We start from the raw sequence: 14,189 nt of genomic DNA on the forward strand, positions 1-14,189 counted from the left end.
CCTCCTCATGTCACACCCCCTTTCCCCTATCTCTTTTTACCCCCTCCCACGTGCCACCCTTTCTTCCAATCTCCCCCCCCCCATGTGTCTCCCCCTCCGTGTTATACGCTCGTCCCCCCCCCCTCTCCATGTGTCAACCTCTCCCCCCATGTGTCACCCCGTCTTCTGCCATCTCTATTTATACTCTGTGTCAGTGTATAGTGCCATCAAGTTATACTCCTCACTATATACTGACAGTGCATAACCTGATGGCACTATACATTGACACAGTCAGGTTATGCTCTGTGTCAGTGTATGCAGGTATTCATTTGAAATGTGTTCTTATTGTGGCCTGGACAATGACACAGGTATATTCTGGCTCCAAACCCAGTCAGGTTGGCCAACACTGCAGTAGGTCATCCTATGATATTGTATGTCATATCTAAAATGTTTATATATTATTGATGAACAAAACTGTTTAGTAATCGTAGCATTCTAAAAATGATGATACATTTAGGAAGGGCAGTCAAATTATACAAGTTAAGTTTTTTTGTGATATGGTAAATGAGTCATTGTAAATCTGGTAAACAGCTGTATGTTAATCAAACCCCAACTACTGAATACAATCACGCAGTGATGTTATTATTAAGTGTATTAATGAAAACTTGACCATTGCATTAGTGCAAATTAATGTACTTTATGTAACCTTTAACAGCTTTTGCTGGAGCATTTGGAGTGCCTTGTTTCAAGACACGAAAGGTCACTGAGGATGACGGTGGTGAAACGCCAAGCACAGTCCCCGTCAGGAGTTTCTAGTGAAGTTGAAGTTCTTAAAGCTCTGAAATCTTTGTTTGAGCATCACAAAGCTCTAGATGAAAAGGTATGTAATCGTGCTTGACTCTTTATGGTTCTCAGTCATGCAACATGTTGTGAGATGGTGTCATATATGTTTGCAGCCGTTGTACTTTGCTTTTTAATAGTAGCTAATGTGAACTGTAAACATGGATGACAAAATAAAATCTTAGGATAGGCCAACTAGATAATCATTTATTTTATATTCTCTTTCTTTTTGGTGTGCTAAAGCCCATTTTACATTGCTAAAAAAATAATGGTGACTAAGGCTGCGTCCCCGCTGGCGCTGAGCGTGCTGTGCGCTTGCTGCTTTTACTTCCTGTACTCTTTATGTTGACGACCCCGCTCAGCGGTGCGCGTGCGCTCATGCGTGGGCACGCACGCTCTCCCAAGCTTGGAGCTTGAGGAGACAACAAAAGTGACTTTGAAGCGCGCTCAACATGCCCCCAATGCCCCCCCGCTCCCGCTTGCTAAATAGACAGGACACTCGGCGCTCATGCTTAGAGAGTGGGTCACGTCACTGCTCTCAAGCATGAGCGCGGTCAGCGCCCGCGGGAACTCGGCCTAAAGTTGCATAAACAAGAACTTTATTTTATTGCAGGTTTTGATATATATATTTTTAATGGCTATGATACTCCCTGTATACAGACCGATAGATACAGTTATATGGTAGCCGTACAGTACATAAGCTTCTGATTTCTCACACACCTCTTCTTGTTGTGTATTTTGTGACACAGAGACAGAGAAGTCATTAGTGAGGTTTTGAAAGCTCTGACAAGTTATCATTTTGATCAAATGTTGAACAACCTGCATGTCTCCAGGTCTAGGACCAGTGATGTTACTGGATCACTTCATAAAAAGAATGTTAACAGAATATTTACTTTGGTCAGATCTTTTCCTGAAACAGGTATGCACGGTTACAGTAACAAAACATATACCAGATGTATTTTTTTCATCTTTTTTTTTAAACTCCTCATTTGAAATGATAAATTAAGTAAAACTTCTACAGTTACCGCATATTAGTAGCTGTCACTAAACAACTACTGAGTTAGTCTCCAATGTGTGCAGGGATAAAAAAAATATCTGCTTTCTCTGGTTCTTGAATGCATTAAAAAAAATAATAATAATAATAATAATATATATATATAATATTTCATTTTATTCCAACATCCTACATGAAAATAGCGAAATAAAAATAAACCATATTATTATTATTATTATTATGGTATGCTTCCTCAAATGTACTTCTGTACATTGCATTTTAAATGGGCAACAGAGTATACGCTACATATTTTTTTTGCTATAATTTTTTTAGATCTAAAAACTGATTAACTTTGAAATGTAATGGATGGCAATATGTTGAGGTTGGATGCGGTTTTACAAAAAATAATATGGAAAAATTGACAATTAGCAATGCAATTAATGCTTTGTTCTGTTCTCTTTATCTAAAATGTTATTTTCTTTTAATTCAAGATTCCCATTAACCAACCCCTTTAATTACCTTGCTACTTGATTAAAACAGATACGTGGATAAGTGCATTAAGACAAACATTTATCATTGGGAGAAAGTCGTCCTTGTTCTGAAGAGCTTGCAATCTAATTTACATGTGGGCTGACTGAAAAGAAGTACCAGTAAATGTCTGCACTGGTTTGACTGTACTGTATAGGAGCATTTTGTAGTTTAGTGAGAAGTGGTACACAACCACTTTGCTAAGCAAGTGACTTTTCCGATGGCTTTTGAAGTTAGAGAGGATGCTTTTCAGGAGTGAAGTTCCCCGAGATACGGTTCAGCAAGTGTGACAGGTTGTAGACGTGCAAGCGCTTTAATAACATGGGGGCTAGAGAAAAGATAGGCATGAGCAGTGTTTAGAGAGTGAGCAGTGGTGTAGGGAGAGATTCAATCTGAGCAAGAGGCAGAGGAGTGAAGAGCCATAAAAGAGAGAAGAAAAATGTTGCAGTACATGTGGTGTTTAATAGGTAACCAACAGAGTTTCAGGAGAAGAGAAGCAGAGACTGATCGATAGGAGCGTGATGATATCCTCGCAGCAGCATTTTGAATAGATTAAATGGTAGAACGTTATAAGGCAGGGAGGCCAGTAATGAGCAGGTAGCAGTAAGAGAATGTGGGCAGTCATTAGCATTTTAATAGTGGGGAAAGGAGAAAGAGTCATATTTTAGCAATGTTATGGAGAAAGAAGTGGCAACATTTAGCAATAGCATTAAGGTGTGAGGTGAGAACGAAAGAGAAGAGGGAATACGAAACCTTAACAAGTTTGGGTAACTGGATACATTTTAGTGTGAAGGAAGTAGAGTTTAACAAAGATGTTTCTCACAGTAGATTTAGTTTCATTCAGGCACAGTACACAATTAAAGGGTTAATCCCCTTGCCCCTGTGATGAGGACATGAATCCGTGGTCTAGCCAAATAATCTTTCCCAAGGCACCAGTATTGTGTAATATACTGTGTATGTGTGTGTGTGTATAAATATATATTATATATATATATATATATATATATATCTCAAACAGCGCAAACCAATACAATGTGTTTAAAATAATAAACACTGGTGTAAATAAATAGTCCAAATGTCCAACTATAGAGGATGAGGGTTTGGTATATCTAAAAATAAAGAGAGGAAGCCAATATGGTGAAGTAAGTATATTCAGGACTTTCACAGCATAAGCACTGATTCTACTTACAAGATAGTAGATAAAATAAGCATATCTGTAGGAACACAATCTTTAACCGCAGCCCACAAAGCTCTGGCGTAGTCAGATCCGTCTCTCCAACACACAAAACGCCGCCTGCTCCCAGGTGTCTTGCGGTGATTGCAATCAGAGCTCCTGCTCTCTCCCACTGCTGAATCTCATATGATTATCAGAATGATGTTTCTTGAGTTCTGTCAGTGTCGCTACTCCCAACCAGATAGGTTTAATGAACAAACGAAGTAAAAACTTCCAAACGCCTTTTAAAAGGCATATATAGAAGATCTATTTAAAATAAGACCATAGGAACTTGATCACATAACTCTACGCTTTTCGTCTAATTGACTTTATCAAGAGACATGGTACTTCAACCAATCAGATTGTGAGATCTATATATCCCCAACCTGATTGGTTGTAGTAGACCATGTGACTCTCCTTGGATGACATCACATCCCTTCCCAAGATTTACTCTGTCACATGGTCTATTACAACCAATCAGATTGGGGATATAGTTCTCAAAGTCTGATTGGCTAAAGTAACATGTGACAGCAGCCATTTTGGATTTTGTGACATCATGTTAAAGGGAAATGAAGCACAACCATTCTGATTGGCTGGCTTCAGTCCCTTTACATGACGTCCCATTAAAAAAAAAGGCACGTGGTTTTCACAGCTAATCACATGGCGTGGGAAGCATTTGCCGCTCAAATGTGACGTTACAGGCCATATTTAAGGCCGGTACGGCTAATTTGAGCTCAAGAAGCCAACGCGTCAACATTGTGGATTTAACATGGGGTTATTGGATTAACAGATCAAGACAGAAGATAAAGAAAATAAAGAAATAATCACAGATGAAGAAAGAAGAAGATGAGGAAGATTAAAGAAAGAGAATTTGGTTACCTGTTCTGGATCTTCCGGTTGGGTGGCGTTGGATTGAGTTTCATGACGTCACGGTACAAGAGCTTGCTGATTCCCCAGGATTCGGATTCGGAAGACCGCTGCTCCGCTCGCACCGCTCCGGGATGTCCTCCCTTCTCCTCCTTGCTCGTGGTGTTGCACTGTAAAGTGTCCTCCGGCAACCCACAGATGTATACAAGAGTTCCTCTAATTTAGAGTTCCTAGGTGCTCTAACCGGACCGCAGCTCTTCACTCCGGCGTTTTGTGAAATGACACGCAACTGCTCACAACAAGAACACGTTCTACGTGGTTCATGAGTCTAACACTGATTTAATCTCCTGATATATATATATATATATATATATAAATCTATACTATAAATCTGTTAGATTCCATCTTCCATTTGTTTGTATGTCCGAAGCATCGATATCTCACAAACGTCACCACATTATCCCCTGCTTAAGTACAACTAGCACACTTCCAATTGTTATATATACTGTGAAGGGGCACCCAATGGGTATCCCCTGATGAAGTCATCATAGATGGCGAAACGCGTAGGGCGTGGTCTGTGAGAAGCCGTCACTTGCCCATGACCGTTTGACATTGCTGGTCAAAGAATATTGGTTCCTGCTCCCCCGTGATTTTACTGCTGGTACTAAAAACCTAGTGTTGCTGTTGCTGGTTTCCGGAGGGACTTCCTGTGTCGGGCGCCGGTTCGGAGAGACGTCACTTCCGGTTACCTGAATACACGAAGGAGAGACGCGAGTGGACGCCATTACTCTATTCGGACGGCATTTCTGGCACATGAGAGCCAATCTCATACCTGCTATTATTACCTGTACTCTTGTGAGTGGGCATTTGTTGATTTTAATGGTCTATAAACACTTGTTGTTACGTTAATGCACTAGGTGTGCGCCTGTTTTCTTTTTTTCTTTTTATATATATATATATATATATATATATATATTTTTTTTTTATATATATATATATATATATAATACTGAGTTAAGTTAATGGTTATATATATATATATATATATATATATATATATATATATATATATATATATATATATAAAAAGTTTTGTGAAAAAGACAGTACACCCTCTTTGAATTCTATGGGTTTACATATCCGGCATAATAACGGAGAAGCTATGTGTGAAAAACTAAGTATACCTTATGATTCAATAGCTTGTAGAACCACCTTTAGCAGCAATAACTTGAATGTACATTTTACTTTATTTTTGTTAAATAAATCATGACACGCTGTAATATGTCATGTGTTGTTCATCTGAGGTTGTATTTACCTAATTTTAAGACTTGCTAAGGAACAGATGATTGTTATTATGTCCTGATATGCAAAACCATAGAATTCAAAGAGGGTGTACTTTCTGTTTCACACAACTGTATATTTGTAGAGTGTTTCTGCTTTGTGTTAACTCTATGAATTAAGTAGAAATAGCTGGGTTAGTCCAGTAGCGATAGTGCTGAGTAAAAAAGTACTTCAGTATTGCTGACATGAGGAAGAGATAGAACTCTCGGAAGCTTGTCTTATAACATCAATTGTTGGTCCAAATTTAAAAAAAAGTGTGTATGCTGAGCACGCGTATTTTAAGTGAAACTTCTTTGTCTTTTGTCACTTTTTTATCACAGAAATTGTATTTGTAAAAGTGATGTTTTTAATTAAAAATCAAAACACAATTTCAGTGCCAAAACGCAATGAAGTTTGACTTAGAACACGTGTTTTAGCTATTTGCACTTCTATATTTATAACTGTGAATTCCTTGTGTGTGTGTGTGTCAATTTCTGTGTGTCAGTCGGTGTGTGTGTGTATGTGTCGGTGTGTGTGTGCGTGTCAGCGTGTGTGTGTCAGTGTGTGCGTCAGTCAGTGAGTGTGTGCGTGTCAGTGTGTGCGTGTCAGTGCGTGCGTGTCAATGTGTGTGCGTGTCAATGTGTGTGCATCAGTCAGTCAATGTGTGTGTGTCAGTTAGTGTGTGTGTGTGTGTGTCAGTGTGTGTCTCTCTGTGTGGTGTGTTATTCTTAGGATCCTGCCCCCCCTCTCTCCTGACTCTCTTAACCACCCCCCCCCCCCCGGCGGAGCTGCAGGCACAGCTGTGTGTGCTGGTGCCTTCTGCTGGAGCAAAAGCCCCCACCCCCCCCCCCCCCGCGGCGGATGTGCAGAGGTACAGGGAGAGGGGGTCTGTCTGAGTGCCCTGGATCAGCCCCACTCTCTCCCCCAGCGGAGCTGTGTCCTGCTCAGCGGAGGTACGGGGGTGTTCGGCGGCTGACTGGGGGGGGGGCTCGGTGGCTCACTGGGGGGGGGTGTGCTCGGCGGCTCACAGGAGGGGGAGGGTGTGTTCGGCGGCTCACTTGTGCTCAGCGGCTCACCTGGGTGTGCCCGGCAGGGGTGTACAGGGGATACAGTCACCAAGCTGGCGCAGGCGAGCTCCATATCCCTGCCGCTGTCTGAGTCCCGGAGCAGCCCCCGCTCTCTCCCCGTCAGCGGAGCTGCCGTAGGATTTGGTGTGTACAGTATGTGTCTCTGTCCCTGTCCGTCAAGCACTGCCTCCTCCTGGTGTAAGCTGGCAACACTGACGACCTCTTCTGCCAGGAGTGATGTAACTTCCGTCACCACTGACTTCCGTCTCAACTGCATTCACGCCGCTAAATAAATACGCAGTGTATATTTAGTCATATTGTTGCAAACATATACAGTACAGTACAGTATGTCAATTCATTCGCTCATTCATTCACGGATCTGCTAGTTAGTCGAAAGAAAAAGATACTGTGCTACAGTATACATTAAAAGGAAGATAAGACAGGGGAATACTTTTAATAGTATGCAATACAAGTATTTGACACCGTGGACCACCCTCTTCTTCTTCACATTCTCCATACTCTTGCTATTGGTAACAAAGCTCTATCCTGGATCTCCTCTTACCTCTCCCATCGTACTTTCAGAGTCTCCCTTGCTAACACCTCCTCCTCCTCTATTGATCTCTCTGTGGGGGTACCCCAGGGCTATGTGCTGGGACCCCTTCTCTTTTCTCTTTACACACTCACTCTAGGTGACCTAATCATATCTTTTGGGTTTAAATATCACCTCTATGCTGACAACACACAAATTTACCTTTCAACCCCTGACCTTACACCTGCTATACAGACCAAAGTTTCTGAATGCCTCGCTGGAATATAATCCTGGATGGCCATCCGCCGACTGAAATTTAACATGGCAAAAACAGAGCTCCTTATACTTCCTCCCAAACCTGGCCCTACTACCTCCTTCCACTTAACTGTTGGAAATACGATCATTCACTCAGTAGCCCAAGCATGCTGCCTAGGGGTCACACTCGACTCCTCTCTCACATTCTCCCTCACATTCAAAACATTTCTAAAACTTGTCGCTTTTTCCTCTGCAATATCACAAAGATACGCCTTTTCCTCTGTTACTCGACTGCTAAAACTCTGACTCAGGCCCTCATTCTCTCCCATCTCGACTACTGCAACCTCCTGCTGTCCGGCTTTCCTGCCTCTCACCTGTCTCCCCTACAATCTATCCTAAACGCTGCTGCCAGAATCACTGTACTCTTTCCTAAATCTGTCCTCTTCCTTAATGTTACTTTAATGTCTGAATCACTTATTCCAATGACCTGTTATTTATATAATTTGTTATTTATATGAGTACAACATGTATTACTACTTTGAAGCGCTATGTACATTTATGGCGCTATATAAATAAAGACATACAATACAATACAGTATTGTGCAGGTGTAAAATGCCAAATATTTCAGCTACCTTAAAGTTATATTGTGCCTAATATTTTGTATAAGTAGAGCACAGCATGAGCGGCACATATTCTGCATGGCTGAAATCAGAGCAACACTATGAAAATAATCAGACTTTGCAAACAGAAACATTAGGAGGCAGAGAAAAATAAATGTTGCACAGTTATGAAACAAGTACAGTATGTGTGGGAGCTACTAATAACAATCTTTCAAATCAGTTTCATCTCCATTACAACCTAAAATAAGGCTAGTTAGCTTTTTTATAAACATAAAGGAGCTCATTGACGATATCAGGTTCCAAATGTGCATTAGTCACAAAGCACTATTTAGCAGTCTAGAGCTGCTGTATTGTAACAGTTATGCAGCTATGACTAAGCCTCCACCTGTCAAACATAGCAGTACCACTTGAGTGCCACAGTAAATTATTTGTAACTGCATGCCTTCTAATATGAAGAAAAATAACTACATTTTGAGCAATGATTGTTGATGTAGAGCTTAAAATCAAGAAAGTATTTTTATCGAAGCTTAACTCTCATCCACATCAACAGAATTGTTTTCAATGTGAATTAAGAGTTCCACTGGGATCATGTTATTTAAACAGGCTTTGTCACTGGGCTTACAGCATAAAATACAGCCCCAGGTCACTCTTACAGTTAGTCTAAAGACTGTGTTCATGGAAAGGTTAAGTGATGCAGCTTGAGTGCATGACCCATATTAGGTTGATAATTGCCACATAACAGTCATGCCTCGTTTGGTTTTATTTCAGAAGCATTTGCATAGGGCCACAAGAAGCTAGTGCTGAACACATTAAAGGTTGATACTACATAGTGTAGACTGCAAAAAAATCACCTAGAGCAGGAATTTGATTTATTGGTGCTGTAGCACTATATTACAAATATGTGTTGTCATAGTTGATTTACAATTATCCAACATTACATTGCAACATGGCAAGAAATTGATTGAATAACAAATATTTCTCATTTGATATTACCGTTATAGACAGATGCCACAGAAGTAGACATCCTTACCCCAGGTACTGTAATTTAAAGTAAACAGTACAACAAACGTGTCACTCATGAGGATTTGGGACTGAGAGATGTTATTTTATGAGACATTGAGAAGACAAGGAATAAGAAGCTTGAGTTAGATGTAGAGGTGAGAGACAATACAGACTGTTAGGTCACAGTGAAAAAATAAAGCTGCTCTTTTTCATGAGAATCCATGTGCTAAATATGCAGTGAGTGAAATTCAATATAAAAATGTAAATATATTGAATACAGTGTGCTCATGCCATTTGTGGCAATTTTTTATCACCTTTCTTGCTATAGCGTTCAAAGAATTTCTTGTTATAGCTTTAGAGTTTTTTGGGAGCTGTAGAAATTGACTAATATTTTCACTTAAAGGTTATACTGGCATTTGCTGCCTATGAAAATAATAGGACTATAAGTAGTGACCTCTTGTAGTTTTCTCAAAACAGTTTATTTTAAGCAATTGTCCTTTAATTTCTTTTTAACAAATGGGGCTAAGACTGAATATGGAGATGGAATATTTGCCATTGAGTAGACTCATAGGAAGCATTATGGATATGTCAGTCAATGCATCCATTTTTTTTACCACTTACCACTTTAGAGTATGGCCATATCTAGGGTTGGGCAACATACTGGTATGATAGTAATAGTGCGGTAATAGAAATGATTGGTAACTCGGTATTTACCATTTTGTATTACTGTGGTATTATTGGCTGCTGGGGTCTGTGAATCTGCAATGTGTCCCAGAGCTTCCAGGCACACTCCTCTTCACCACTTCCGGTGGAGGTGGGAGCTCCGAGACATAGCTGAAGCATGTAAAGACTATCAAAGTCATCCTCCTACTGGTAATCTATGTCCCCCTTCACCCCATCCTTCCCACCCCCAACATTTATCTTCACCCCTTCGTCTGTTTACCCTTTCCTTTCCCCCCAATGTCTCTTAACACCGTCAGCCCCCAATGTCTCCCTTATCCCCTTACTCCCTCCCAATGTGTCTTATCTCCCTACTCCCCCAGAATGTATTTCTTAAACCCCTCCCCTCAATGACTCTGATATACCTCCCCCTAATGTCTCTTAATCCCTTAGCCCCCAATATCTCTTACCCACATTCCTCCCCCAATGTCTCTCATCCCCTACCTCCCATCCCAATATCTCTTATCCCCCTTTCCCCAATGTTTCTCTTAACCCCCCCTTCTACCAATGTCTCTTAAACCCCTTCCTCCCCAAAATGTATCTCAACCCCTTCCTCCCACCCCAATGTCTCTACATCCCTTCTTTACAACCCAATGTCTCTCTTAACCGTATTATCCCTCTTAAATTCTTTCTCTACCACAATCTCTCTTAAGAGATAGAGGGCGAGAGGAAGGGGATGAGACATTTTTATGACTTTAAATATTTTATTTCTATTGAGTATTTATTGTGATAATTATTGTTACCGCTCCCAATGTGTCTCTTATATACCTTCGCCCCCCCCCCCAATGTCTCTCTGACCCTTCTTCTTCCCACCCAATGTCTCACTTATCCCCTTTTATCCCCCCAATGTCACATCTCCTTCCTTCCCCCAATGTCTCTTATTCCTTTTCCTATCAATGTTTCTTAACCCCTTCCCCCAATGTTTCTCTTAAACCCCTTCCTCCCCCTAATGTCTCTCATCCCCTTTTTTCCACTCCAATGTCTTTCTTATCCCCTCCTGCCCCAACAATGTCTTAAGACCCTTACTCCCCCACAAGATCTTTCTTTAAACCTTCCTTGGTTCTTTCATTATGCTGCATGGATGGACTCACTGTAGTCACTCTTCCTCCCCACAGGTAAAAGAGAGGTTTTAACAGGTTAGTGTTAGGACCTGCAAAGTTTGGTCATGCCTTGACGCTGGCTTGCAGGCTTATAACACTTTGGCAGTCAGGATATACAGGAGTTTCTTTTTTTTTTAGCAGCTCATTGTGTGCTATTTCCAGAGATTGATTTATCTACTCTTGAAACAAATGTTGCTATTTAAGTAACCATTTTACCCAGAGTGTGTACGCCTGCTAAAGTTGCTACAACAGTTTCAGACTGATATAATGCTGCGACATTAATAACTCCCACGAGTATTTACAGAGATGTGGTTATTATTCCAACAATAATGTCGAGTGAGTAATCTGATAATTACATATTTCAGCAGACCACTTGCTGATGCTCAGGGTGGTTATCTACAGTTTTTGATAATATTAACCCTTTAGGGGGTTCCCTCTTCTGCTCCCACCATTAGCTTTCTCCCCGTTATTTTATATCACAGTGTATATACTGTATATATATATATATATATATATATATATATACACTGCACCTTTTTATATATATTTTTGTGTTACTAATAAAGTTGCATTTTTAACTGTACCTTTATTCAATTGAATGGCCTATGAAGGGACACTGTTACCCTTGGACTAAATTTTCCAGCCTAATCTATGTTCGCAGTTAGTGCAAAGTAAGGGATCCTTTTGGTTGAATCTCATCAATCACTTTTGTTCGCACATATACCCTTTTCCCTTATGCACCGTGTGAACTTTATTTATCACCCGCCGGATTCGGTGAGCGGTAGGTAGACATTTGTATATTCCAAATCCTACATTTCCTGTTTTTTCCTGGTCAAGAGATTTCATGTCCTGGACCAAAAATGTGTTTAAAAGGCAATGATAAGAAGACTTAACAACAGTTTTAATTTGTAGAGGACAAGAGACGCCTCTCTGTTTGATTTCCTTCTCTTCGTGTATTGTTCTACATGTAATAAACCTGCTGCTGCTTGTGTGTGTGCACGTTACATATTGTGTGTGTGAGTTACACATTGTGTGTGTTTGTTACACATTGTATCTGTGAGCCTTACACATTGTGTGTGTGTGCGTGCATGTTATAAATTGTGTGTGTGTACGTTGTTCTCCAGGTAATAAACCTGCTGCATACAGTGAGCAAGAATGTCTCCCCTGGGGCCGGCTAACTTAAAGAGGCAATCTAAGCGGGTGATTTTTTATTTTTAACGTAGGATTGAAGCAGGGGGTTTCTGAAGCAGAACCCCACTAATTTCACCACTGAAATTACCCTAAAATCATTAAACCGGTACCCTAAAATTCCTACAATGAACCCCCTATCCTAACTGCTAAAACCCTTTCCTTATCGTAGAAGCGGATGGCAACTCAGTGTGGAGCGGCTGCGATGGAGGGTCCGTCTGCGGCCAAACGCCAGTGGGGACTTGGTCAAAGTCCCATTCCAACCATTGCACCAATACCGTCTGGTTATATTCTGTGGATACACCAACCCATTTTACCGGACCGCACTACACACCAGCAGATAATATAACCTTACACACAGGGACGGTGCAACCACTGGGGATAGAGTGGCACTTTTGGGGGGCAACAGCAGAGGCCGGGAGCACAGCAAGATGCTTTTCTCTGCCTCTGCTGTTCAGGTCAACGGGGGGGGGGGGAACAGAGGGGTGAGGGAGAGAGAAAGAAAGAGGGGTGTGTGAAAGAGAGAGCGCAAGAGAAGGGGGTGTGGGAGAGAGAGGGTGAGGGTGAGAGAGAGAGAAGGAGGAGAGAGAAAGAGGATTGTGTTGGCAAGTCCAACCGACATACAAAATTTTTTTTTAGGGGGCGCACGTCTGAAGGTTTGTTTAGGGTGCCAAATACCCTTGCAACAGCCCTGCTTACACAGAGGGGCAGTCACACATGGGGCAGGGAGGGCAGTCCCACATGGAGCAGGGAGGCAAGTCCCATATGTGACAGAGGGGCAGTCCCATATGTGGCAGAGGGGCAGTCCCATATGTGGCAGAGGGGCAGTCCCATATGTGGCAGAGGGGCAGTCCCATATGTGGCAGAGGGGCAGTCCCATATGTGGCAGAGGGGCAGTCCCATATGTGGCAGAGGGGCAGTCCCATATGTGGCAGAGGGGCAGTCCCATATGTGGCAGAGGGGCAGTCCCATATGTGGCAGAGGGGCAGTCCCAAATGTGGCAGAGGGGCAGTCCCATATGTGGCAGAGGGGCAGTCCCATATGTGGCAGAGGGGCAGTCCCATATGTGGCAGAGGGGCAGTCCCATATGTGGCAGAGGGGCAGTCCCATATGTGGCAGAGGGGCAGTCCCATATGTGACAGAGGGGCAGTCCCATATGTGGCAGAGGGGCAGTCCCACATGGAGAAGAGGGGCAGTCCCACATTGGGCAGAGGGGCAGTCCCACATGGGGCAGAGGGGCAGTCCCACATGGGACAGAGGGGCAGTCCCACATTGAGAGGAGGGCAGAGGGGCAGTTGCACATGGCATTGCAGAGGGGGTTACACTTGAGATGGAAGAGGGGAAGTGACGTGTCGGCGTGGACGAGCAGCAAGGACGGAGACCGGTGAAGGAGGCGGCTGTGTGTGGGGTTCCCCGAGGTCGCGACTTGGCATAAGATCACTCTTAACCAACGCCTTTAACCATCTGGTATCCTGTAAGCCTTGATTTTTACTATTGTCGGATAAAAGTGTTTTTGGCATTTTAACATCTCGGCTCTGTCTCTCTCTACTGGGTCTTTTACCTCCCTATTTTTGCTCCTTTTTGCTCCTGATTTAAGTCTGGACCCTGTAATTAATCATCCATGATCTAGCATATTTTTTCTTTTGGAGTTCTACCTTTCAATGTTTAATTGTAACGTTATGCACTATGGTAGTTTATTTATTTTCTTTCAGATACTGACGCTCCCCTGACTTTTCGTTTTTAACTTCCTTTAAAAGGTCAGCCCTATAAGCAGGAAGTTGCAGAGCAAAGTTTCAGTTCATGCCGAGTATATGAAACTCACTTACCTTCCTCGTTACCAGACCCGACTACATACCTCAACCACCCCTGTCTTCCGCCTGCCTCAACCTCTGCATTCTCACTGACTACGCAACTCTGCTGCCAGCTCTGACCTTCAGCTTACGACTCACTACTCTATCTGACCTTT

The 14,189-nt window shown here is 42.2% G+C and overlaps 1 protein-coding gene across 4 annotated transcripts in view; it reads left to right on the forward strand.

Moving 5' to 3' along the window:
* PPFIA2 (PPFI scaffold protein A2) overlaps positions 1 to 14,189 on the forward strand; it is a 401,131-nt gene that overhangs the window by 200,698 nt on the left and 186,244 nt on the right. For all 4 annotated transcript variants that reach the window (XR_012801707.1, XM_075600502.1, XM_075600503.1 and 1 more), the window contains one exon: positions 695 to 859. Coding sequence is in view for 3 of the 4 variants with exons in the window: in XM_075600502.1 (XP_075456617.1) it covers positions 695 to 859 (165 nt within the window). In the remaining variant the exon portion in view is untranslated. The remainder of the gene's footprint in view (positions 1 to 694; positions 860 to 14,189) is intronic.

Source organism: Ascaphus truei, chromosome 5 (assembly GCF_040206685.1).
Source record: "Ascaphus truei isolate aAscTru1 chromosome 5, aAscTru1.hap1, whole genome shotgun sequence".
In the NCBI taxonomy this organism is placed as follows: Eukaryota; Metazoa; Chordata; class Amphibia; order Anura; family Ascaphidae; genus Ascaphus; species Ascaphus truei.